This window comes from Oculina patagonica, chromosome 6 (genome assembly GCF_052425735.1).
Source record: "Oculina patagonica isolate OP01 chromosome 6, crgOcupat, whole genome shotgun sequence".
Taxonomy (NCBI): Eukaryota; Metazoa; Cnidaria; class Anthozoa; order Scleractinia; family Oculinidae; genus Oculina; species Oculina patagonica.
The window spans coordinates 19,770,600-19,798,188 of record NC_135763.1 but is presented as its reverse complement, the minus strand read 5'-3'; the positions used below and the strand labels follow the sequence as shown (position 1 = coordinate 19,798,188).

The following is a 27,589-nucleotide window of genomic DNA, read 5'->3' as shown; positions in this document are numbered from 1 at the left end:
CTTCTATGACAACTTTATTGCAATTAGGTGTATGTTGCAATTTGCTCTTACAATGATTTTTTTTTTAAGTTCCAATTGACCCCAGCGGAAAATACCACATTCATTAACAAGACGTAGTTATGATATTCTTCATTCCTTTTGTGGAGACGAGGATGTAGACTCATCAGCGTAGGGCGTAGGGGAATCTTGACCCACTAGAATTGAAGAACAAATTGTGATTTATTAATATAACTCAACAAAGTTAGCAGCGATAACAAAACTAAACTAACGCAATAATCTATTTGCATCTTATGAGAAAAATTACATGGCCATGTGACGAAATGTAGATCATAGGTATGGAATAGGTAACTATCTGCATGACCAATGAAAAGTGTACTCAAACCAGCTAGTATCCGATTGGTTAAATAATTTGACCGGTCAAAATTTTACAATAAAAATTTGCGATAATACATTACCTAAAAACATTATAAACTCCGTTTAAAAAATTCTAAAAAGACCACGACGTTTCGACGTTGACTTAACGTCATTATCAAGCAAAGAAAATATGTGATTAAATGTATAAATACTAAAAAATAGACAATAGAGATTAATCATCTTATGATTAATATATTTATTATCAATATATATATTTAACAAATAGATTGCATTTTGCCGTGGCGTGCGTCTGTTCAGTTATAGATCACAGATGACATCAAAATGTGGTATGAACAAAAGAAGTGGCCCACGAGCCGCTAGGCGAGTGGGTCACTGATGTTCATACCACATTTTGACGTCTTCTGTGATCTATAACTGAACAGACCCACGGTAAAATGGAATCTATTTGTTTTATATAATAACACAAGACTTCAGCACACTTCAGTGTGAGCAATGCCGCCGTACAGATGAGCTAAGTTGTTTCGATTTCATAATTAAGTTTTCGTTGACACGAAGCACTGTTTATCTGATTAATTAAATAAACAGAAAAATAGTCAATTGAAAGTCAATGAAAAACTAACCTTTATTCCGATTTGGAAAGTTGTTCAAATCTGTAGCATTAACCGAAGCGTTCAACCGCGATTCGTTTGTTTCCCGTGGCGTCGTCCAACTGTACAACATCGGTCAAACTTTCATACAAATTTCGGATAATTTCTCGAATAATTCACTGTCTTCTTCAAGTTTTTTTAGCCCAGTTAAATGCTTCGAAAGGTGAACGATTCTTGCCGTATTGTTTCTCACTGAATATTTGTAATTAAGCTGAACTTTTTTGCTTTGTTGTGGCCCCGCAAGTTTGAAAAACTTTGCCGACAACTCTGATTTGGACTATGAACTCTGATCACGCGCGCGAGTCACACCACCGCGTGACGTCATCTATGTGTCTGTACTCTAATAGATCTTAAGTAAGAACCAATCAAAATGCGCGTAGAATTCAGGTTGTTATATAAAAAAAATATAGAGCATATCATGTAGAGGCAAAAAATTAATTAAGTATGATCTTAACGGAAATTGACAACAACAGCAACAAACCGCATCCGAGTAAAATTTTAAGAACAGGATGATCATCAATGATCATTTAAGTTCATCTATGATGATCTATGTTTTGAACAGTGATTTACTTAACTCAGCATTTTCCTAGCCCTTTCAGGTAGTTAAAAAACTTTTGTCTTTGACATTGTAAGATTGTTTCTCCTCTTGGTACAAGGTGGGCTCAGTATACTTTGTCTCCTTACAAGTACATACCTTGGTACGCAGCATTTTTCGTGTGCCGATCCACAATGTAACCAACCGCTCCAGTTTATTGGCTTGTCGTCTGGACACTCGTCGACACGCAAGCATGCATAATTCGGTACCTTTGAGCAAGCTTAACGAAAGTTTGTTAAGTTATTATTAGTATGCTACATGGCCTCATATTGGACAGTAAAGGCTAATTTAAACGCTACCCGTCCGATAATATTAGTTTGCTCATTAGAACAAGTTAATTTACGCGCTATGATTTATAGGCTTGATTTTCGTTGTTTAGTTTAATGTGAGGATGAAAAATCGCCCCGTTTTGAGAGCCTATTGGAGTGCAACAGATCGTTGAAAATCGGGACGACTTTTACCCGCGCAATCATTAACTTCTTAGGCTGTGTTCACTCGCTGTAGTCAAGGCAAGTGGGCGTAGAAACTGGAATTTCAGTGGATACAGGAGTTTTCTTTGGGTATTTAACCCTTTTAAATGGAAGCATTCAAAAGTTCCCATTTCTTCGGTAGGGTGTTTATTGATATCTGTTATGTTTCTTATGTAAGTTTAAGATATCGTCGGAAACCATCTATGTGGGGGATAGTATCTTTTGTTTGGCAAAGCCAAATAAAATGTCTGGCAAGAATGCAACAGAAATTAATTTGATAATAATATTGAGATGAATCATAGCAACACTCCAATGAATTATTGTTTGGAATGATTTCGCTTGCGTCAGCCGTGGTGTCAAATCGGTCCAGAAGGAATCCGTTTTATGAGGGCATTTTCCAGAAACGATGAAGTAGTTTTTCTGGTGGCTTACGGCTTATTAATTTTTCTGGTGGTTTTTCTGGTGGCTTACGGCTTATTAGTTTTTCTGGTGGCTTACGGCTTATTAAATTTGGGTCAAAAAAGGCTGTGTTCACACTTGGTGCCTGGACACGGTGCCCGAGTACGATTCTCGCTGGGCACTAATATGAACATACTAATTTCTCAAGTACCCACGCCATAATTCGGGCACAGTGCCCTTGCGCAAGGTCTCGAGCTTGTACTCGGGCACTTATGGTACATGGGCACTTTGGTTTTCTGTGTGTAAACACGACGCTTTTTGGCCGGTGCTCAGGTACCAGTGGTCGGGCACTTAGTCTGCGTTGCAGACGAACAAAACCACGGTTATTTCCGTCTGCGAATTAGAGCACAAAAGCTTGTTCCGCCCCCCGCGTGTTACCAGGGATTTCTATAATAACCTTTGATTGGCTCTTGAATATGCGCCGTGATTGGTCGAATGGATCTCGTAACACCAAAGTATCGCTTTTGATGAATAACAGATACAAAATAAACTTGGCGGCGATCACGACAGATAAGTAAGAATTAGCGTTTGAAGCGTTAAAAAAGCAGCCGGTTCGGACAAACCTGATAAAAAAAGAAAACAACAATAACGACAATAATTTGTCTTGTAGTGAAAGAATGTCACACAACGCACATCCGTCATCCGTGATGAAAAGCCACACACCTTGCAACACAATAAACAGCCGAACCCGGCATTACAAATGCAGAATGCAAGTACAGTCGACATCTTCACGGAAAATTTAGGACCAGAGCGAATATTTCGAGAGCTCTACGAGCCAAACGAGGATGAGAGTTGATGAGAGTTCAAACTCTCGCTCTCGTTTGGCATGGAACTCTTATTCACTCTCATCGAATCTGGTGCGCTCTCATCGACTTTGAACGTGCTCAAATTTTTACGAGAGTCGATGAGAGTTTGACGGACTATCGTTCGCGTTTGTCCCGAGTTGATGATAGTCGATGAGAGTTGACGAAAACTCTCATGAGAGTCAACTCTCATCAACTCTCATCCTCGTTTGGCCCGGGCTTTACAAATATGAATGTTCCAAGACATACCGCAATATTAATTACATATGACAAATTTAAAACAGAGGTGTCAAAATAAACAAACAGAAAAGCCGTGACTATGACCTCTACACATTTGCTATTAATAAATAAAGCGACAGTCTCTCAACTTAAAACGCCTCCAAATAATACAGCTGACAACATATAGTGTCCTTTCTAAACGAGTGAAAAGCGAACGGCAAATGTACAAATTATATGACAAAAACGTTTTTACTGTAACTGACCTAACTGGTATGTGGTATTCATCGAACGCGTAACTATGGTTTCACAACATTTACTTGACCAATTGCGGCGCACGAAAGAACGGCCCTATTCAAAAGCCAATCAGAGGTTATTATAGAAATCCCTGGTAACACGCGGGGGGCAACAAGCTTTTGTGCTCTAATTCGCAGACGGATATAACCGTGGTTTTGTTCGTCTGCAACGCAGGCTATCGGGCACTTAGTCAGTGGACTCGGCCTAAGACTGACAAACTGTAGTGCGTAAATCAGTAAGCCTTTACTTTTCAATCCACCGTTCATCTTAAATTATCTATATGTCACAACTATGTGTTGTGCAGTCACTTTTATGTCATGTTTATGTAATTATCTATTTATGTATTTATTTGTTAATATTTTTGCTCGGCTTGGCTGGACCGATATCCTCCGAATACAGCCGCCTCTCCGCGCTCCGACCCACTTGTTGCTTCGGGGCGGGGAGAGGGCGGCTGTATTCGCAGGCTACTCGGCCGACCCACTTTCACAAGAAAGAGGGCAATGTGAAACGGAAAGTACTCACACCTTAATTCGGGCGCGCCGGTGCCCGTGCCCGAGTACAAGATCGAGATTTTCACAACCGAAACAGCTGTATACTTACGACCATAGCTGAGTGAGTAATGACCCCCGTGAACTGGAAATTTTGCATCCCGCGAAGCAGTGCTTCCGGATCCTGCAATAATCAATACGAGGAATACCATTGTCACCACTAATAATACCAGAAAAAAGTAAAGAAACGGCTAGTAGAACTGTAAAAAGTTAACACGATAAAATCAAGGGACAAAGAATAATAATAATAATAATGATGATAACATTTTCAAAGTTACAGTAAAGCTTGTCAGAAAATTAATGAAAAAATACTTTTTTATGAAGGAATTTTAAATAGTGGTGCAATGCATGTAAAGGGACGAGACAAAAGAGCGCTTAAATGTATATTTCACACTTTGGAACTAGCGATTCTGTTTATTTTTTTTTAAATGTAACAAGAAGTTTGGCGAAGTTTAAAACCAGGCGAGGGCAAATCGCTGTTTTGATACAATTATTAAACTAGTAACAATCAGAGATTAGGGGAGTGCGTTCGACCCAAGACAGGTACCCAAGATAAGGCTAGCAAACGTAATCCGAGTTACACGACCGTTTATATCGTCATACAAATTCAAAACGACCGCGCGTGCAACATCAGTAAAGCGCGCATCCAACATCACTTGAAACTATCAGAGAAACAATCTCAATCCAACAGTTCACGAGGCAGCACAGCAATTTTTTTTTTGTCAAAAGGGGGACTGCTGAAACGTTTATTTTTCAGCACAACTTAGAGGGCAAACTCGAAAACGCAAACCGAAGAAGATCGTTAGAACGAATCAACCTCGTTCCCAGGGTCTCTTGCAAAGAAACTGCGACGTCATTAATTAGCCAACCTGCCACATACCAAGATACATAGAACGAAACATAAAACGACTTTCACTGGACAGCCACGGGACCACACGCCACCACAAGATTAGGATTTTTTCTCCCACCGTCGAACACAAAATTGTTTACAGCCTAGCGTTATCGGCTTCATGAATTGTTTTTGTGCGCGCTGTCTTTGTTGACGTTGCTGTGACGCAATTAATTGCTTTCTAATGTCTAATCACATGAGATCGAGGCTAACTTGCCAGATACTGACATACATAATACGACACAAAGAACCACTTTCGCTTGTGCGTTCACAGGACAACCACGGGGCCACAGGCCACCGCAAGATTAGGATAAAAGCTCACAAAAAGGGCAGTGAATAGGAAAATTACATTTGCCGTATTTCTCAATAAAACGCCGGGCCCCAAACGAACGTCGTGTTGAGGTAATGGTTTTATCTGAGGTCCGGGGTTTATTTTCTACACTGTGTAACACTTTTCCATCAATCAAAAGGGGGCTGCGAACAAAGTCATCTCAATCCAAGTAGAAAGTTTCTAAAGAGCAATCTACACTCCAATGGACACCAAATACTTCATGCCTCACTTTAAATATTATTTACTTGAAAAGAAGTTTTTTTTTCTTGCATGTTATGTTGATATTTCAACTAATTTTGATTTTATTGCAGTGTACGTAACAATTAGTTACAATGCCAAAGTCTGTTGATTTTTTTCCTATATCTAGGTAGCGAGGGAGTTAAACTCACATCGGCTTCTTTAAAATAAAAACTCTACATTTTCGTCATTGGTCAGGGCTTTTGTTTTAATATGTAAAAGTAATAAAACAAACATTATATGCAGTACATATAATATAATTTTATGTGGAGCCACTTTTTGACTGACTGTAATACGCATCTTAGTTATTTGGATGAAGCAGGAATGGCAGATCACTCAGGAGCCTCCAATCAGATGCAAGTAGGCGGGCTCACTGTGATATATTATTTAGTTTGCTTGCACTGTTAGTTTTGGCCTTCTTGCCATCTCTTAATCTTATCTTTAAAGTTTCCCTCCACCTCTCTTGCTCCAGCCAACTACCTTGTAAGTTTATTTTCTATTTGGCGATTTTCTCGTGTCTCACCTTTGCTAAAGGTATAATCAAATGCTTGTAATTTTAGAAAGAATGTTTGAGAAGATAAACGTCACGCAAGTGGCCATATTCACGCCAGAACGGTGTTTGCGCAACTAAAGTCTGATACCGTTCCCAAGTTGTCAAACGAATCTTGTTTTGTTTGGTTTTCCAAGGAAGTCGCAAGTTTCACAGTTTTATTGTCCCTCGTATTGCAGTGAGTTTCGTACCTATATTTAAGTTGTAGTTCCATTTAGCCATGTTTTCCATAGACAGGACCGTTTTTCGACGTCCCATTAGTCATTATTGTTTAAACAATGTTTCCACGCCAACATTGTCATGTATTTGGTTTTATTCGAAAGCACATGGTACAGAATGTGCATAAGTGCGCATGCTCCTAACCGCTGGCTCAATACACTACAACTCCTCCCCCTTAAGCCAGTCTTGTACCCCAAAAGTTTCCGGGAGAAAAAAAAAGTCCAACACAACATGCTATTCTACAAATAAAGTCAAAGCCCTAGAAATGGGCAGTTCAATGTTCAAAGGTCCAGTCGGGCTGGGGGCTTCCTCTCCCTGGTAGGGTATCTTCTAGCAGGAACATATTCAATCTGGCTCCGCGGGCTGCTAACTGAAGGTTTAGCCGCTGGATTGGATGGCTGAAAACCTGTCTCCCGTGGGATGGTTTCTGTCTGCTCAAGAGGCTCAGCTACTTGGTCACCATGGTGCTCTACTGGGGGCGGGAAAAGCAACGGCTGGATAACTGGTGTATGGTTGTCTGCAACAGGAACATTGGAATCTTTGATTTGGTCTGTGTGTCGACGCCAAACTAAGTTAGGCCCAATCTCCACTTCATAAGACAGGGGTCCTAGTTGTGCACGCACAATACCTGGCACCCACTTCGATTTTCCATTGTAATTTCGTGCTATTACTCTCTGGCCAATGGAAAAATACCGCGTTACAGAACCACCCTTGGCGACAGACTGGTCTATCTGACGGTTGTTTATCTGGACGCTGAGATCTGGTTTTAACAGGTCCAGTCGAGTGCGTAACCTCCTTCCTAAGAACAATTGGGATGGTGGCTCTCCAGTGGTTGAGTGGGGAGTGTTCCGATAAGCCAGCAAAAATCTTGCCAACTTAAGGTTCAAGGATTTCACTTCAGTTTCGCTCTTCATCGCACTTTTGAAGCTCCCCACAGCGCGTTCCGCCAGCCCATTGGTGGCAGGGTGGTAAGGTGCTGAAGTGATGTGTTTGATTCCGTTTCTCTTAAGGAATTGCTGAAACTCTTCTGATGTAAATTGCGACCCGTTATCGCTTACCAACTGGGCTGGTATTCCATATCTGGCAAATAACTTCTGAAGGACTTCAATGGTCTTCTCTGAGGTTGTACTAGTCATTCTCTCTATCTCTAGCCATCTTGAATGTGCATCCACTACCACCAAGAACATGCTGTTGAGGAACGGACCTGCAAAATCAATGTGAATTCGTTGCCAGGGGGACGAAGGCCACTCCCATGGGTGTACCGGTACTGTACTGGGCTCTCTCTGTGTTAGTTGGCAACCTGAGCAGGACTTAACAGTCAGTTCAATTTCCTTGTCGATTCCAGGCCACCAGATGTAACTTCGGGCTAGGGCCTTCATCTTCACGACCCCCATATGTCCCTGATGAAGTTCCTCGAGAACTTGAGGGCGCAACTTTGGAGGTACTACGACTCTTATCCCCCACATCAGACAGCCTGATTGTAATGTGATCTCATCTTTGCGAACAAAATAGGAGTTGAGTGCAGGATCAGGGTTGTGTGGCCAACCTTTACTGGTCATCTCATACACTTGAGCCAAAACAGGATCTCGCTGTGTTTCTCGCCTAACGTTATCCACTGTGACTGGCAGTGGATCAAACTGCATCAAATTAAATACACCCACTGGATCAACAACTTCCTCATCCCTGGATTCATTTACGAGTGGTAGGCGGGAAAGAGCATCGGCATTACTGTGAACTTTAGTGTTCTTGTATTCAATGGTGTAATCATAGCCCGCCAGGAACAAGGCATAACGTTGCAGTCGAGCTGCAGTGACCACAGGGATGCTTTTCCGCGGATGAAAGATTGACGTTAAGGGCTGATGATCTGTGTACAATGTGAAAGAGCGGCCAAACAAATACATATGGAACTTCTTTACCCCCCCAGATTATTGACAAGGCTTCTTTGTCAATCTGTGCATACTTTTGCTCAGTTTTGGTGAGTGTCCTTGAAGCAAAAGCTATGGATCGCTCGGTACCGTCCTTCATCACGTGGGACAACACCGCTCCAATACCGACAGGGGATGCATCACAAGCAAGCCTTAGTGGTAGGCTGGGATCATAATGTGTGAAAACTTGCTCTGAAGTGATCATTTCTTTCACTTTGTGGAATGCTATCTCGCACTGTTCTGTCCATTTCCACTGATGATTCTTCTCCAAAAGTTGTGTCAGGGGATGTACTACTGTCGATAGGTTAGGCAAGAACCTGTGGTAGTAATTGATTAGCCCGAGAAAAGATCTCACTTCAGCTACATCGTTTGGACGTGGTGCACTCAATACTGCTTCAACTTTCTCTGCTGACTTGTGTAGGCCATCTTTGTCGATGTCATGTCCACAATAGGTTATCTTCTCTTTGAAGAACTCACATTTTGCCTTGTTCGTTCTCAACCCATGAAGCTGAAGCCGTCGCAGAACTTCTTCTAAGTTAGCCAGGTGTTCTTCATCATTCTTGCCAGTAATGATCATATCATCAAGGATACAGCTTGTGCCAGATGTTCCTTCCAGCACTTGATCAATGGTGCGCTGCCAGATAGCAGGTGCTGATGTGATGCCAAACACCAATCTGTTGTACTGGAACAGACCCATGTGTGTGTTGATGGTGAGGTATTTCTTGGAATCTTCTTCCATATCTAGTTGGTGGTATGCCTGACGAAGGTCAATCTTTGAGAATTTCTGCCCACCACTAAGCTTTGCAAAGATATCTTCAATGCGGGGTAAAGGATACTGCTCAGCTTGTAGTTCTGGGTTTACTGTGCCTTTGTAATCACCACAAATTCTGACAGACCCATCTTTCTTTGGGACAGGTACAATGGGCGTGGCCCAATCGCTCCACTCAACTTTTGTGAGAATACTTTCATTCTGAAGTCTTCTCAGTTCTTCTTCAACCTTGGGCCTCAAGGCGTAAGGCACGGCACGAGCTTTGCAGAAATGAGCTTGGCTATCTTCCTTGAGGGTTAGCTTTGCCTTAGCTGATTTAAATGTTCCAAGTTTATCTTCAAAAACATCAGAGTATTTGTCTAGCATGGTCTGCAGACGCTCTTTAGCAGTTGGTGGGACTTGTGAAGCTTTTAGTGATTTAATAGCATACCAATCCAGGCGTATCTTGTAGAGCCAATCCCTTCCCATCAACACAGGGCCCTTATTCTTAACCACATACAGATCCAAAAGTAAGGGTTGCTGATCTTTGTACTCAACATTTGCCTTAAGCACTCCCAGTGGAACAATGTTTTCCCCCGTGTAGGTTTTCAACATTAGTTCAGTTTTATGCAAAGGTTTGTCGTTAAATTTCTCCATGTACAAATCATGTGGAATGATCAACACAGCCGAGCCTGTGTCCAGTTCCATTTTCAACGGTTTCCCTTCTACTTTCAGATCTACCCAGATTACATTACTGCTCGGTTTGCTCACATTGTGTATCTTCATGCTTCCTAACACATCTTCAAATTCATCACTTTCACTGTACTGAACAGTATGGACTTGAGTGTTTAGTGGTGTTTTGGGTGGTTGCTTTGGCTTACCTTGTCGTCTCGAGTTACAAACTCTGGAAATATGGCCCACCTTTCCACAATAATAACATGTCTGGTCCTTGAATCTGCAATTGTGTGATGCGTGCGAGTCTCCTCCGCATCGATAGCAAACTTTAGGCGCGGGGTTCGGCGGCGGTGGCGGCGGCGGTGGCGGTGGCGGTGGCTTGCTGTTATCTGAGATTTTGTCAACTCGAGGTTCTGCGTGCAGCTCACTGTGCAATTCCGAAGCATCACGAACGGCAGTTTCCATCGCTACGGCTATCTCCAAAGCCTTGGAATATTTCAGTTCTGCTTCTGAAAGCAACCTCCTCTGTATCTGCATATTTTGAAGGTCACAGACCAACTTATCCCGTAAAGCTTCGTTAAGGTTTGCGCCAAAGTTGCAGTGAGTCGCTAGTTTCTTCAGTTCTGCTACGTAGGCCAAAACGGTTTCTCCTTCTCGCTGATTTCGTTTGTAAAAACGAAAGCGTTCTGCTATTTCCAATGGTTTAGGACTTAAGTGTTGCTGAAGGGTTAAGACGATCTCTTGGAAGCTCTTCGTGGCTGGTTTATCCGGTGAAAGAAGGTCCCTCAACAATGTGTATGTTTTGCTCCCGATCAAGCTTAACAAGGTTGGCACTTGGCGGTCCTCATCGATGTTGTTTGCTAAGAAAAACTGTTCTACACGTTCCGCATAAGTTTTCCATTCCTCTTGTGTCTCATCAAAACTCTCTATCTTCCCGATAGCAGTCATATTTCGACGTTTTCTTACGACTTAATCCTCGTCGCCACTGTCATGTATTTGGTTTCATTCGAAAGCACATGGTACAGAATGCGCATAAGTGCGCATGCTCCTAACCGCTGGCTCAATACACTACAAACATCTAGTTGCAAAATGTTTTAACCTCTCCTAATAACTGCTCTTTAGTTTTTCTATTCTTACATGAGAAACTGTAAAGGACATTACTTGTGACCGATCGGTTCTTCAGTCGAGCTACCAAGTCTGGTCGTCGCCTTCCGACGAATCTTATTTTATCAGTTGTTTTTGATGGTTGATCAAAAATCGGCCTCGAAGAAATTCTATCGAAATTTTAGCTTCACAAGTATAGTACTTAAGTGACTCGTGAATTTTATCTGTAGTGAATTTAATGAAAATTATATGGTCTTATAATATATTGCAATTTTATATTGTATGGAAAGTTTATTTCATTCCAAACTACAGGCAACTCAAGCAGCATATATGGGGAAATGGAACGCTGTAATAAAACGAACATTTTTCTCTTTATGGTTTATTCGGTCGTCTAGCTCGCCTTATACCTTATTATAGAAAATTTACGATACATGTAATTTACGCGAATTTCAAAAATTCGCGTTAATTTCATGTACCTTAATTTACGTCATTGTTAATTAAAATCACACTATTTTCCAGCATTGTTATTTTAAGACAACTTTATTTCCGTAAAAGTTATGTTTCAACGACATCTACCTCTCCGTCAAAGCTACAGGAATAACAGAGGCAGTGGTATAAGCACAAGGACGGGATGTATTCCATCCCTGGGCCCATTCATTGAATATTATTTACTATTTGGTCTGTTTAAATATCTTTGTTGTATATGGATTACCAGAATTAAACCTCGAGTTCTGTTGTTGGACGTTGTTGTTTTGTCTTTTAATAGCGCAGGTTGCTATGAAAATTACTACGCATCAAATTTGCGTTGAGTAACTGCATGTTAGCACACGCCACACGAGAATTCGCATTAATTAAATGCATGTTAACATAAGTTTTCGAGAATTCGCATTAATTTTATTACGCGTTCATTTTGTTCGCGTTGTTAAAATGCTTCGTTATATTCCTATAATAAGGTAGTTAAGAATATTTGATATAGGAGGGGGATATAGTCATTTGTGGCTCGAATTTGAAGCACTCAAGTGAAACATGTATCAGTTTTGATTTATAACGGGACGAGAAGCGATTGGGAAAAATCAAGCTTGGGACAACTACACTATCAAAAGAGCCTCCGAAATGCCGGCTGATATATTGGCTCGTATTTTTACAAATTTTCTCATTCTCCAAAACATCTGCTAGTTTTCTCAACATTTAGTGAAACACCAAAAGCGATTTCCGAAATGGAACTGTTTAAGTCAAATTTTATTAAGAGTACGTGTTAGTAAAAATCAAACAAATCGTGTTCACCGGTAAAAAAAAAGAAAAACGAATTTGCTTATATTTTGTCAGTCTGTAGGACTAAGTAAGTAAATGACTGACTCGTCCCCAGTCGTCTCATATGCGAAAATTGATTCCCTCCGTGTTGAGCAGTCGACTCAAGACCGACTCAAAAGACGACTGGGGACGAGTCAGAGTAAATGATCTATATGGGGTTAGTTTTGATAAATATCCAATATAAAGACAGAGATCGGTAAGAAAACGGTTCTGGTTTTTGTACCGAAAACTCATATTTCACTCAAAATTTTACACTTTTCGGCTCGGCTCACTGAACAGACGTTAGCATCGCTAAGATTCTCTCTCAAGTGCGGTTGTAAACACTGTTCCTTATTTAGTAAAGATGTCGTTATTATTTTTATCTGCGGTTCAACATGTACAAACTGAGGCCGGAGTAATTAGATGAACTGATCTTAATTGAGGAAAAATAAAAAAATAGCCTAATCCATGCTAATGAGACAAAAAGCTGACCGGTGGTGTCTCAAAATATTCTGATATTTTAACCAGAGAGAGAGTCAAGCCATTGTTTTGCAGGTTTACGGTTTGGATACCGGTTTTTTTTCGACCATGGGCCTGACATTTTCGGGTATTCTCTCGATTTTTACAGACATTCACTCTTAAGTGCTCTTGGTCTATTTACTTTTTGTTAACTTCCTCAAAAATTTCTGAAAATGCGAAAATGTTGCAATAAAAGAGTGTGCGAGAGAAAGAATTATTGAAATGAAATCATATGGATCGGCCATTTTCAAGTTTAAAGTTTACGCAAATATTGTATATTTTTCAAATGCTTTTCACTTTCACAACAAAAAATCAAAAGAAGCACTTACCGCTGACATGATTTTCATCATGTTTACGTTTGGCATTGGCAGCGCAAACCATCAAAGCAGTAAGGCAAAGGATCACAACAAGCTTCATTGTTCTTCGCTCGTCAAAACGTTCCTTCTTGAAAAACTGTTGTTCCTTTCTCAGAAACTTGCAAGATGCTTACTTTTAGAATAAAACTTTTTGGGTATTTATTTGCTCGCCTGGAAATTACCGACATATGCCTGATTAAGTAATAATGTATAGCTTGGCCAATCAGCTACCGTTCTTCTTCACTACCTATTAAAGATTACACCCTCTCCACACCCTCAGCTAGTGGCCAAATATTTCAACGTTGCGTAATGATTGTTCTCGAATTGTTTATTCTTACACGTCAAACGGGCGTTACTTTTGATTCACCTTAAACCCGTCAAGCAACTGATTCGGTACCACCCCCATGTTGTTGAGATAATGAGACAGCCCTATGAAAATGTTGTTCCCCATACTATCTTCTCTAGTATTTAGGAAACCTTTAATAGTTGAAGTTGTTCCTTTTTAAATCATGTTTGTTATATACAGACATAGTTGAGATATGGTGACCAATAAGTCATTATCTTTTAAACAAAGTATTCACACCCCCATTCTAATGGCAAAATATTTCAACCTTGTGTTTTCCATTTTACATGAGAAGGTTGGTAAAGGGCGTTCTATTTACTTGTGAGCCATTGTAATTCAGACAAGCAGTAAAGTCTGGTACCGCAGCATGTTCAAACGAATCTTGTTTTGTTCGGTTTTCCAAGAAAGTCGCAAGTTTCACGGTTTTATTTTCCCTCAGATTGCAGTGACTTTTGTTCCCATAGTTCAAGTTGTAGCTCCATTTAGCCATGTTTTCCATTCGACAGGACGTGATTCGACGTGCTATTAGTCATTATTGTTTAAACAATGTTGCCACACCCACATCTAGTGGCAAAATATTTCAACCTATCGTAATGGCTGTTATTGAATTTTTCCATTATTTCCTGAGAAACTAGAATAGGACATTTCTTGTGCCCAATTGTCCTTTAGTCAACCAACCAAGTTTGGTTAACGCCTTCGAGATGAATCTTGTTGTTTTTGATGATTGATCATAAATTGTCCTTATTGCAATTTTATCTCCCAAGTGTTTAAGCAACTTGTGGATTTTAATCAATACTTAATTCAATTTAAGTTATGTATTGCGTTTTTAAAGTGTATTGAATAAATCTGCTAAGCGGTCTTTTGAGGCCGGAAAGAAAATCAGAGAAGTAGCGTTCAAGTTCTGAAAAGACCATAAAGGGAGAATTAACGTTCTATTATAGCTTCCATTCCCTCGCATACAGTGGAATCCCGATTTCCCGATTTTATCCAAGGGAAAAGAAAATTGTTTCGAGAAATGTAGAAATCGAGAAATCAGGATAATTCGACTGTGTGAATTAATACCAAGGAAAATAACTTTTGGTTCGAGGTTTGAGAGACCGGGATTCCACTGTAGTACTCTTGGGTTGACCGTGGCCAGTCTAGTTTATTTCATTCCGTAAATTGCTTCCACTCTGTTAAAAGGACCGTGTCACGGATTTTAGCCAAACTTGGTCATAGGGAATGACCATGAAATTTGTTTAAATATATAAAAAACAACAGTGAATGATTATTTAAATAACACACCAAATGCAAAAGAACTGAAGGTACGGATGGCCAAAAGTCATGAAAAGTGTCGAAGATTGAACCGGATTGCAAAATGGGTTTTTAAATATGGCCCAGCGGAACAATTTTCAAATTAAAGTTTATCTTGTCTAAATACACTTTGTCTGTGGCGATCGGTAGACTGAATATAACTAGAAGGAATCATTCGATCTAACTAAAGTTTCGGTGGCCTCTGTCCACCTTCATCAGAGTAAAATGATGAAGCTGGACAGAGGCCACCGAAAATTTAGTGACTTTAAAGTTGGATCGGATGAATCCTTCTAGTGATATTAATCTTGTCTGCTTGTAACTTTAAATTATAACGCCAGGGAGACACATTTGCCTACAATGAAGCTATGGTTTTGTCATTTAGAATCATAGACGTTATTTTCTTTGGAAACATTTAGTTCCAAAGCGAATATTTGACAAAATTTCATAACGATAAAATTAACTTGACACAGTCCTATTAAAGAACTGGTCTGAAACACGAAAGTGCATGCCTTCGTTTGATTGAGCAGCCTTAGTTTTGTCTTGTTGACAATATGGATTCTGTCTAGAGGACTAAATGAAAAAGCTGTTACTCAGTCAGAGACAAAACCTACTCGAATTTTTGTCGTTCTCTCAACGCGGCAGCAGAATCCAAGCCTTTTCGCACAGTGCTGGTCAGACACTCTACCACTGAGTTACTGGAGACTAATAACTTGGTTCACTTTTTTGTTTTCTTGTAGAATTTGAATTAAATAGTTTAAAACACTCACAAGGACGGTAGAAGTGAAGATTTACCACAGGCGGAGTAGCGATAGGAAACAAAGCCTGTGAAGCCTTCTTATGATCATCTCTATTTCATTATTCTATATCATTATTTCTTTCCTCGCGATAACAACTTTTATTTGAAATACACTTTTTGTCTTAAACATGTTGATCGCCTTCTGTCTACCAGCCACGCCCTACCGGTGACAATTTGTCGAAGCTTTCTCAAAAGTCAAGATGGTTTTAACTCTTTAAAAGAACTAGACTCTGAAACATAAGTGTGCTTGTCTTCTATTGAGCAGCCTTAAGTAGATTTCTTATAATTTGTCTAGAAGACTTAAACTAATATAATGGTTTGGTTTGTTTTCAAACAATTTTAGTCGATAGCTATCTGTCCATTAGTCCCTCCCCTACCAGTGTCGTTCTGTTTAAGTTTTCATTTGTATGCTTAATTTGCATACGAGAAGCTTAGGTGTTAAATTTCTCTAACACGATTTACGAATCATGTTAAATTTGGGAATCATTTACTTCAGAAGACTGGTGTTTCAAATGGATGACAACTACATCTCAATTCAGCTTCTGTTTCAAAGAGGAAACGCTAACTCCTCTATATAAATCACAAAGGTACGTGCTACCGAAAGGGTAAAAGTGTTACGTGGTTTTAATAATATAGATTTAGGCACGCCTAAAAGCGGAGCTCCCCATTCATTTAATTTTCACTGGAGCTTACAATGTTTTCATTCTAGTGAATAAGCGGCCAAAGTACTAATGTTTATGGCGGTTTATTGATTCAAGACAAATTTAAATAGCTCACGGTTAAACCGAATGTCAGCAGTACGACAAAAATAATAATCTTAAAGCGGGGCAAAATCATTACTCGTGGCACGAAAAATTACTTTAGAGTACAGTAAATTATCTGCTTTCTAGCAATAGAAAATAGTTTCGCGATCCTGTAAAAGTTTCGCAGCAGTTTAGTAGACTCCACAATATCTATTACACTAATATAGGATATATTCACCGTAAATCGCTGAGTATGACGGATTAGCTCAATCGGTAAGGTGCCAGTCTGCGGATCGGAAGGTCGTGAGTTCAAATCCCAGAGGGTCAAGTTTTTTTTTCTTTTTTTTTTCTTTTTTTTTACCCCGTAGCAATAAAATGGTTTGTTTATTATATCAACCCGATTTAGCTTTCGATACCCCTTCATGTACGATGCTGGCTTTACAGATAGACACGAAAGTCATCGATCGATTATGGCTCTCAATGTCCACTTTTTTGGCGGTCGATTACTTTCTACACGTAATTTTCAGCCACATTTTGTTTCATTGCTTCTTGTTTTTCTTTTCAAACCTCTTTAAATTTTAAAGGCCGCCTTTATACGGCCGCCTTTATACGGCCTTCTTGCTTCACTATTTCTACCATCAAACTATGGCGGCCATGTTGCGCGACTCCGTACGTACGACGCACGCGCCCGCGAACCATGCCGCTATCCATGTTGACCATGAAAACTCATTTCGATAGTGTTCCTTCTTTCATGGTTATGGTGCTACGCTTAGGAGCTCCGCTATTACGTAACAGAATTGTGAAAAATTGCAAAAAATGCAAAAAATGTTCATTGTAGGCTAGGATACAAACTTAAGAAGCGAGCAATGAAAACGGGTATTGAAAGAGTACGGTGTTCGAGATAATGAGTGCTGAAAAAAGGAATTGCTTCTGAGTAATAAGTTAAACTAAACCTTTTCGCCTCGCAGGCTAATTGCTGAGGAAGAGAGAAAAGTGAGAGTTACGTGTGAAACATTCCACGAAACTACTACCCCAGCTATAGTCCGAGCCCGGACTTCTCGATCCGGAGTCCAACGCACTATAAGCCGTCATGTCTCCTACACAAACAAGACCTGAGCTAACATTTTTCACTGGAGAATGTTTCAAAGATCCTTGACAACGCAAAACCATTTGTCATTTCGGTAATGCCGAAAGAGAAACTTGAAACTTTAAAAAGAGATAGACTTTTCTGATAGAGGAGGGGAGAACTTTTAGCATAGAAAGTATTTATTTCCTTTTTAAATCGTAATCATGATTTTGCATTTAAAATCATCATCATCATCATCATCATCATCATCGTTATCATCATCATCATCATTATTTGGGAATCATCGGGCCGATGATTGTTTTATAAAAGTTTCATAACAGGAGAAACTGGTAACGAGCGTGTAGGTTTTACTTGTGGCCATCGTAATTTAGTCACTCATACACCATTGGTACCAGCCTTAGCTAGCCTTAACGCGAATAAAAGCAATTAAGAAATCCAGTCAAACGCTTATTAAATAACACAAAAAAAGAAATCGATTTCACATTAAAAAGAGCAATGAATTCGAAAATAACATTTGCTTTATTTCCTCAATTAGGGACTGTGCAATAATTATCGGGAATGGGTTCTAAAACGAGAACAATGTCTTTAAGTTAATTGTCCCCTCACTGTACAAAGATTGAAAAGACATCCCCCTCCCGTTCAGGAAGTTTTATCCAAACCAGCTTGACAAGAAGGCAGAAAATGCTCAGAACTGATAAAAGTTAAACCAATCTAAAAGATGGCATAATCACCTGGGCGATACTCTCTCTTTTTTTACATACATTTTATATAACAAAAAAAGTAGCCGTGTGATTTCGTTGAAAAGTAGTTATCACCCCCGTTCATTCCCTTGGGTATTTCAGACATTGTCCCCCCCCCCCCCCCCCCTTCGTTCTACAACACCCATGTTGAATTTTATATTAAGAAGGCTTTTTCTTGTGGAACTGCATCAATTTTTGTGAAAAGGGCGGTTTTGCAGAGGTCCCCATCACTTGAAGGGAATAAAATATTGTAACCTTATGTTTTGTCAGTTTGAGCTGCATCACACCTTGCCAGGTTTCGCCAGGTTTTCGTAAACAGTATTCTCATAGAGTTAAAATGAAAACTGAGGTAAAAGTCACATAGACACAGAAAAAAATTAAAACTCATCATTAGTCAGATGGACTGCAGAAACAAAGCGTTGACCAATAATTATAAAAAAACGGACTTCGCTGAAAATTTCATAGTAAACAGTATTTTATTTTTCTGCGCAAAATACAACAAACGTTCTTCTTGTTACTTTAGAGCTTCTTAAATGTTCACCGACGGCTCGTATTTCACAACTCGCTTTTCTCTTTCTCCCAGATATCCGCTAGTTTTATCATGATTTCTTGATAAACGTTCACTTTTTCAAAGACATGAAACTGTGGTAATGCCGAAATTAAAGAGTGGGAGAGGGAAAGAAAACTTCAAATAAACTGACCATGCGGACCGACCAATTTTCAAGTTTGAAGTATACGTACACATTGTAATTTTCAAATGCTCTTCACTTTCACAACAAAAATCAAAACAAGCACTCACCTTTATCGTGATTCTCATCATGTTTTGGTTTCCCATTGGCATCGGAAACCATCAAAGCAATAAGGCAAAGGATCACAACAAACTTCATTGTTCTTCGCTCCTGATAAAGGCACTTTTTGGCGGCAAACTGTTATTTCTTTGTCGAAAGATGCTTTCAGTTTGTTTTGTAACGATAAGTTTTAGGGCTGTAGAGCGCTTTGCCAACACTAGCGAGCTTGGCAAATATGGAACTTGACGGGATGAATTCTTCGCGTGGGCGCGAGACGGAATTGGTTAGCAAACAGGGTTTTGCTAACGAAGACTTGATCGGTACGGGGACGGGGAATAGCTCGGTAGAACTAACCGCTTTGCAGCCGGCACTCGTTACAGTTTGCCAGAAGTACAGAGTCTAGTTTCTACGTCCCAAGAAGCGAGGAAGCGGCAGCAATCACTGAAACTCTTCTGGTTCACATCAGACTTCTTTATTGTAGAGTAAACTTCTCAGCATTTCACAGCTCGTTATGGACAATCGTAGGTAATCCTCAAGGTAATCGATTTACAACAGTTTTCGCGTTACTTATATACCATACAATGTTTACACAGGTGCCCGCTAATACAAAGGTTTACAAAGACTTTTAACACTAGCACACGTGTTGGCTGATAGTTACAGGACATCTGATTGGCTAAATCTCAATCTTCATAAAGTAACAAAGCGTACATCTGTGCAGTTTCTCTACGAATATCTAAGTTACCTTATTGAAAACGCACGTGTTGTCTACTGCGTATTGTTACAGCGAGGCAGATGTTCTTTTGATATGCAAACTATTTCTTAACTAACAATGTACGAGCATGTGTTCTATTGAAAACTACTGACATTGTACAAACATGATTTCTATTGAAAATATGACAGAAGTGGTGTTAAGTACTGCCTTTAGTCTATTCATGTGCAAATTCATAGTTATTTCCTGGTTCTGAGGTATTTGCTAAGTTCCTTTCCTTATACTTAGATAGGGGTCTATTTCCTCTCGTGACACCTCCCACCTTAAAATGAAAACCTCCTGGTTTTCGAAAGTCTCAGAAATGGTTACTGGTAAGTGATTTAATTTGGTAAGCAAGACGATTGTAAAATTGGATATGTTTCACTGATACATGTATTTCAATAAAATGAGGATCAATTAACGTGGAGATTTTGTTAATATTTCGACGTTTTTAATAGACTGCTTAACTTGGTATCATCTAAACTTGATCAATTTTGAAATATATTTTGATAAGGATGCTATAACTGTACTATACTTAGTGGTAATACATCGCTGGGAGCTAGTCGGCTTAATCGTAAAATGACTTGTATTGACGGACTGTGGCGGGAACTCGCCGAAGGATACTTGTCGTATAATATGTTCATAAGTGTTCATTTTCTCAGAGATAATTCTTGTGTGGAAGTCCGGTCCTTTCGTTTTCCGTAAATATGGGCCTCTTCGTAAGCTATCTTCGGATTGATAACGTTATCCTGGCAGCATCTTGTGATGAAACTCAGTGACCATCGCAGAGCGGGAAACGGAGATGTGTCTTTTCAGGCGGACGGGTGTGATGACAAACAGTAACTTTGGACTTGGAACTGGACTAGGTTGGACGTTATCCAGTGAACATTCGCTGTGGACACTTGAAGAATCTGGACAGATGTAGACTGCGGTGCTTGTGGTGATTTCGGTCGATAATTTCAGGTCCTGACCTCTAGCATGTCCATGAGGGGACAGCAACAGCAAAATGATGAGGAATTTAAGAAAGAAGATAGCTGTCTTCTTACACTGGAAAATAGATGGACCACGAGCAAAGTTGGAAAAGGTCGGTGCTGGTTTGTCGTTATTTTGTCGTTGACTAGTTTGAACTGTTAAAGTGGCCAAAGGTCGTGCAGGTGTTGCTTTTAGAGACAACGTGATGGCGTGAGTGTTGTCAAGTTTCAGTGTTCCGTCTGCAAAATTAATAATCGCATCATTGGTCAATAGGAAATCTCGACCAAGAACAGCGTTGGTGGTCATATTTTCTATAACGTGGAACTGACAGGGAAATTCTCTTCCGTTGAATGACAAGGGGACTTCGATCTTTCCAGCTGTCGGTAGTTTCTCGCCACTAACTGTATCCACTCGTGAATAAGTGCTTGGGACAATGATGGGTGAGGTCCCTTCGGGAAAAGCTTCTTGTAAGAATGCGGCGTCTATTACGGAGATACAGGCTCCTGAATCAACTAAGAGGTCAACGGGACAACCATGTATTTTGGATGTAACGAAGGCATTGCGTTGCTCTTGTTTGGAAGGTAGACTTTCGCCTTTTGAAAAGTCTGTAGACGTTCGATCTTTCTTTTTCCGTTTTTGGTTCTGCGAAGGGGCATTGTCGTGGTGCACTTTTGCCTTGGCTGCTCGGTTTGGTTCCAGTTTTGAGTTGCTACTTTCTGGTAAGGTCAGCTCTTCATATGCCAGATTTTCTTCAGGCACGGTAGGAATTACATTGCTCTTCATGTCACTGGGCCTGTCTGTGGTACAAACTTCTATTCGAATAACTAGCTCTTGGTTGCTATTGTTGCGAAGGGATTTTACAGAGGCAGCTTTGGCATGATGCTTGGAAATGGTGACAAGGTCCGTCTTAGTTTCACTCGGTTGCTTCTCGTTTGCATTCGTCTCAGATGGACTGCTGACTGTGATGGTATCAATAGTGCTAATAGTTGGAACTTCTGAACTCTCAGGTGAGTTTGATATCGGGTGACACACGTTCAACTTGCTCATTCTGCGTATTTGATTCGCTGAAGGGCTGATTATTAGGCGAGGGTACTCCTTGCGCAAAGGCAGCGATTCTGGGCTCGTTTTCTTGAGTGTTGCTGTTAGTGTGAACTGCTTGGGGCTGGCGATAGCTTGGACTCTGTTGGAATCTATGGTAGCAATTTTGTCTCACGTGACCAGCTTTCCCACAAATGTCACAAATGGATCTTCGGGATGCATAAGTACGCATAAATCCATCCATGCGGGACTTGCATTCTGCGAATTTCCTCTAATGCACGGGATAATTCAGAGGTGGTATCGGGTGAGGCTCTATTTCTGTCATAGTTATCAGCGGTTCTTTCTCTCTGAGGTTGAAAATCTCTCTGGGCAGTCTTTAATTGGCGAATTTCCTCTCGTAAACGCTGAATTTCGCTGTTGTTCGTAGTGTCGCGGTTAACGTTCTCTCTTGGTGTGGGTTGGTAGGCTGCAATAGCCTGAGTTCCAAAAATAATGTGTTGGAGTTGGTGCATTTGTTGTTGTAAATTTGCTAACTGTTCAGCTTCTGAGGGCTGTGTCAACATCGGCTGAAATGCGGCGATTTTACTCTCCATAGGGTTTTGAGGGGAGGTCTGAAGATCCTGCGGCTTTTGCTCTAGTCGGGACATTAGTTTTTCAATGTTTTTCTCAAGCTTGTCCATTCTGGTGTTGTCTGAGCTTGTGGCAGGCTTTGCGTTCTGAACGAGACGTGAAATATCCTCTTCCCGTCGCTGTTGCAATGATTGCTGGATGGAATAGATTAATCTTGCAGTATCTTCGGCCGCTGCATAAGTCTTGGGTTCCTTCTTTAAAACGTCAGCTTGAATATCAGCGCGTAAACCTTGAATAAGATAGCTTAGTTTGTCCTCATCACGTAAATCTAGGCAGCTAAATTTCTCGTTTAAATCTGCGAGAAAGTTTTCAATGGACTCGTTAGGTCCTTGGCGTCTAGTGGAGAGTGCTTGTCGGAGTCTGAGATGGCGATGTGCAGGAGAAAAACGTTCCTTTAGTGCTTCTTTAAGTGCATCATAGGAAGCTTGTACTGTGTTGGAGAGGTTGTAATAAAACGATTCTGCTGGGCCAGATAGGTGTAAGGCCAACTGAACGGCCGCTTGATCGCTGTCTGGGTGTATTTTTCTATTAGCAAGGTAAAGAGCAAAGCGTTGTAGCCAGCGGTCGACATTTTCGTTTTCTCGTCCGTGAAATGGAGTAGGTTTGGCCACTGTAGACTCGGCCACAGTAGGGATTTGTAACGAAGCTTGTGCTGCTTCAAGTTGTCTGCACATTTGGTGTTGAAGGTTGACCATTTGTCGTTGAAGATCGGTCATGTCGTCTGAATCCATTGTAAGATCGTTTAAACTTTCTTGACTAGAATTGATCGGCGAGCCAGAAGATATAGAGGCAATGTGTCCTTTATCGGTGTGTGCTTTTTCTGTTTCTATTTCAGGGGGTATAGAAACTGTCTTTTTACGGGACGAGGAGGGTAAAAGGGGTGTGGTTTCGTCCTCGTCTTGTTCAGACTCGTTCTCTGAATTGCTATTTTCTTCGTCGAGGTCCGGTGTAGTACTACGGGACGAGCTTTCCTCTGGAGTATAAACGGCGTGAAGGGCCGTGGAGGGACTGGGTTGTCCGGCCTGGGTGGCGGGTAAAAAACTCGTGGATGGACTGGATTGTCCGGCCTGGGTGGCGGGTAAACAACTCGTGGATGGACTGGGTTGTCCGGCCTGGGTGGCGGGTAAGAAACTCGTGGATGGACTGGGTTGTCCGGCCTGGGAGGCGGTTTCGTGGTTGAGTTGACGTAAATATTCTTGTTGTAATATACTGGGCGAAGCTGAACTATTTTGGCGGGGCGATCCGCTAAGTTCGTGGATGGGTTCCGTGTTGTCGTGGCGGTGACAATCACAATGGCAAATTCCGGTTTGTGAGTCAAAATATCCCGGTGGACAGGGACAGTCTGTAGTTTCGACGGTTTTTCTACTTTTCTTTTTGCTTGATCTGGTAAGGGCTTTGATTCTTTTCCGTAGATTATAACGAGTTGTACGCTTCCCTTTTGTCATTCGCACGTCATGCGAGTAAGCGTAATGTTCGTAAGTAAAGGTTGCTATCTTTCGATAACAAAGCTCTAACTTAAAGCTACGAAAATGCGATATATACGGACAAAAACAGTTTAATTTCTGCTTTGTAAACGAACAGAGTTCGTGGGTAAATACGCAATATTTAACTGCGTGGATAAACACGAGGCGTTAAACCTCCGTGCGATCACTTAATGTTTAAATAAGCGATTCCGAAATGATAAACAACGGATACTCGGAAAGATTTCGTTTCCGAGGGATTACCTTGAAAGTAGTGTAGTCCAGGCGATCGTCCAGTGATTTTCCGTCTTCTCGGTCGCTGTGAGAACTGTAGAAACAGCCGTGATTCTCCACCAATGTAACGATAAGTTTTAGGGCTGTAGAGCGCTTTGCCAACACTAGCGAGCTTGGCAAATATGGAACTTGACGGGATGAATTCTTCGCGTGGGCGCGAGACGGAATTGGTTAGCAAACAGGGTTTTGCTAACGAAGACTTGATCGGTACGGGGACGGGGAATAGCTCGGTAGAACTAACCGCTTTGCAGCCGGCACTCGTTACAGTTTGCCAGAAGTACAGAGTCTAGTTTCTACGTCCCAAGAAGCGAGGAAGCGGCAGCAATCACTGAAACTCTTCTGGTTCACATCAGACTTCTTTATTGTAGAGTAAACTTCTCAGCATTTCACAGCTCGTTATGGACAATCGTAGGTAATCCTCAAGGTAATCGATTTACAACAGTTTTCGCGTTACTTATATACCATACAATGTTTACACAGGTGCCCGCTAATACAAAGGTTTACAAAGACTTTTAACACTAGCACACGTGTTGGCTGATAGTTACAGGACATCTGATTGGCTAAATCTCAATCTTCATAAAGTAACAAAGCGTACATCTGTGCAGTTTCTCTACGAATATCTAAGTTACCTTATTGAAAACGCACGTGTTGTCTACTGCGTATTGTTACAGCGAGGCAGATGTTCTTTTGATATGCAAACTATTTCTTAACTAACAATGTACGAGCATGTGTTCTATTGAAAACTACTGACATTGTACAAACATGATTTCTATTGAAAATATGACAGACGTGGTGTTAAGTACTGCCTTTAGTCTATTCATGTGCAAATTCATAGTTATTTCCTGGTTCTGAGGTATTTGCTAAGTTCCTTTCCTTATACTTAGATAGGGGTCTATTTCCTCTCGTGACAGTTTGATCAATCTTCTCGGGTATTTATTGGCTCGCTTGAAAATTTCAGATATCTGCCTTGTTATGTAATGCATTTTTGCTTGTGTTCTATTTATTCGTAGTGTGACTTATACCAATCATATTATTTCCTTTCCTCCAGATTATCTATTAGGCGGGACACTCCCACAATTAGTGGTAAAATATTTCAATATTTTTCAATCATTGTTTTAACATGCACACGTGTGTTTATTAAGGACGCCATGCCCTGGGTGTTTGTGATCTATCGTATGATCGCGAATCTTTTAAAGAAATACGGGTGTTGTTTCGCAGTTAATTAGCAGTTCAGTACAGTACAATCCATGAATTAAACGAGTGGTCTTTGGAAAGCGTCCGTTTATTGAGTTACGGACAGACGCGGAAAGTTGGGAGATCTCGAGATAATAATGATATAAGAAAGGGTTATTCACCTGTTCACCTGGAGCGAGGGGGTATGTGATATATTCATCCGTTACGAAACCCGAGGGCGTACGTACGTCTTGCTTAAGCTTGAGGCCCACCAGCAGTGCTTGGCTTCCATGGGTGAGTGGCTTGCTAACAGGGACGGAAATAACTTGACTTGAATTGAGTAAGATCACTATGAGATTCATTGACTAAACATTTTTTAGCTTTTAATCCGTGCAAAATTATAGTGTAACTTGTTCCTCAAAATTCATATTAGAATTGGTCCGTGCTTTACGTGTAATTATTAGATAATGGATGAACCGAAAATTGCGACACGAAGCGTAAGAAGTGCTCGAAGCGTACAAGAAGTATTTTGCCACGCCTGCGGGCTGGTGAGTGGTTAGCAGAGAAATAAGGTGACTTGAAACTGATGAGTAGGACTGTTAGAGGCTGTCTCCTATATCAATCTGTGAGTCACTCAGTACATTACAGTGTCTAGAAGTGAAATACAGCTTGTTGCTTAGAAATAAATTTTAAAAAAATGTCCATATGACTATTTAAATAGTTGTAGAAGTCAATGTTGGTCTAGGCGCACCAGAAGTACCTTGCCCCGCCAGGCAGGTATCTTGCAGAGAGATAAGTTAATTTAAAATAAGTAGGGGTGCCATGGCTTGTTTGTTTTGTTGATATGTTAGCTCTTCAGTAACATTAGTATACATTACAACCGAAATTACTTTACCACCGTCGCTGTATGGGTGACTAGAAGAAAAATGCGTTAACTTGAAATTAGTAGAAAGTTATTCCTTGATTAAAATAATAACTTTGCAATATATAACTGTGTCCAGATTTTTAACTTAACGTAATTCGTAACGGGTCTCACTGTTTACCGCTTTTAAAAATCCATGTCAGTTTTTCCATGATTTCTTATTAAGATGGTCTTCTAGCCGTAGATGGAGAGTCGCATGTTCGAATACCCTATTGCAAGAGCTTAAACAAAATACTAAAGAATTAAATATCAGCTATTACGGAGAGTAAGAGATAGGTGCTTATTCGCGAGCGAAACAGCCTTCCATTCTGTAGCGCTGGGTGTACGTTCTATTCAGTACTTCTATTACTTCTCGCTCCTGTTTAATAGCGTCGAATTAGCTATAGATCACCATAGTGTAACGCGGATGAGGAAGAGATAATGCCACGAAGAACACACGAGAGAATGGTTTACGGACGTAGAAATAGATCGCATTTTTACCAGGACATCATACGTGTCAACCAAACTTTGCAGAACCGCGGATTTTGCCGGTTTCACAGCGCTCGTAGTTCATTACGTGTTTGTTTGTCTCGCCGTAAGCTGTACTACATCATTTAATGTAGTTTTGTGCAAGGAAACGTGTATTTCTTACCTAAAAAACACAGGTAACAAGAAAGATTTGGAGACGAAACATATATTTCAATCACAAAAAATCTCACGGTTTCTGTGAAGTGCGCAATTATGCAATTTATAGCGGTGGTGGATTGGGCCTTAAGAGGTTGTGTCTGTAATGCCGGTCTGGCCGATCTGGCTTGGAAAATAGATTTCGCTCATTTCTTGTGTGTTACAAGACTGTCATGTACTTATACTAAAACCACAATTCGCTTGACCGGATCATTCATTTTCTTCGAGTTCACCCGAACGAGCGCTAGTAACGACCACTGTCAAGGCTTAAATTTACCCCAACCTGATTTATAGACTACATCAAGTCGAAGTTTGTATGTCAAATATTGTTATTTCTAGTGGAATCATCGAGCAAAATTCGAACAATAACAACCTTACCTCCGTAACAATCAAAATGTAACTCGAGCTTCCATTTTTAAACACGATTTATTCTCTTTCAATTGAACTGCAATGCATTTATATCTATTTTTTATTTATTTCTGATGGTTTAAGGTATGTCTGCGAAGCCAGTTGATGAAACGCCTCGTCCTGACGAGTCCCTCAAAATGGCTGCAAAAATAAAAGTTTGAATCTGAGCCGTTTTCAAGTGTTTCATCAATTAAGGTGTGTTATAGGGGTGTCTTTAATGTTTTGCTGCTGGCTAAAT

General features: G+C 40.5%; 3 protein-coding genes across 4 annotated transcripts; all 3 read right to left on the bottom strand.

The window, feature by feature from the left end:
- Nucleotides 1-35: 35 nt before the first annotated feature.
- LOC144656590 (uncharacterized) lies at nucleotides 36-19,156 on the bottom strand. Of its 2 annotated transcripts, none has more exons than XM_078516811.1 (4): nucleotides 19,055-19,156; nucleotides 4,463-4,534; nucleotides 1,717-1,837; nucleotides 36-194 (listed from the first exon to the last, which is right to left on the bottom strand). In XM_078516811.1, the coding sequence occupies exons 1-4, from the start codon at nucleotides 19,140-19,142 to the stop codon at nucleotides 164-166; spliced, it is 312 nt and encodes a 103-aa protein (XP_078372937.1). In that variant the 5' UTR covers nucleotides 19,143-19,156; the 3' UTR covers nucleotides 36-163. The 2 variants fall into 2 exon arrangements, with proteins under 2 accessions (XP_078372937.1, XP_078372936.1); XM_078516810.1 differs by lacking the exon at nucleotides 19,055-19,156 and adding an exon at nucleotides 13,227-13,354.
- An 86-nt stretch (nucleotides 19,157-19,242) lies between these two features.
- On the bottom strand, nucleotides 19,243-21,810 carry LOC144657917 (uncharacterized). The gene is made up of 2 exons (XM_078518258.1): nucleotides 19,798-21,810; nucleotides 19,243-19,766 (listed from the first exon to the last, which is right to left on the bottom strand). The coding sequence occupies exon 1, from the start codon at nucleotides 21,808-21,810 to the stop codon at nucleotides 20,536-20,538; it is 1,275 nt and encodes a 424-aa protein (XP_078374384.1). The 3' UTR covers nucleotides 19,243-19,766; nucleotides 19,798-20,535.
- A 133-nt stretch (nucleotides 21,811-21,943) lies between these two features.
- Nucleotides 21,944-25,089, bottom strand: LOC144656625 (uncharacterized). The gene is made up of 2 exons (XM_078516869.1): nucleotides 24,827-25,089; nucleotides 21,944-24,795 (listed from the first exon to the last, which is right to left on the bottom strand). The coding sequence occupies exon 2, from the start codon at nucleotides 23,874-23,876 to the stop codon at nucleotides 21,999-22,001; it is 1,878 nt and encodes a 625-aa protein (XP_078372995.1). The 5' UTR covers nucleotides 23,877-24,795; nucleotides 24,827-25,089; the 3' UTR covers nucleotides 21,944-21,998.
- Between the last annotated feature and the right edge of the window lie 2,500 nt (nucleotides 25,090-27,589).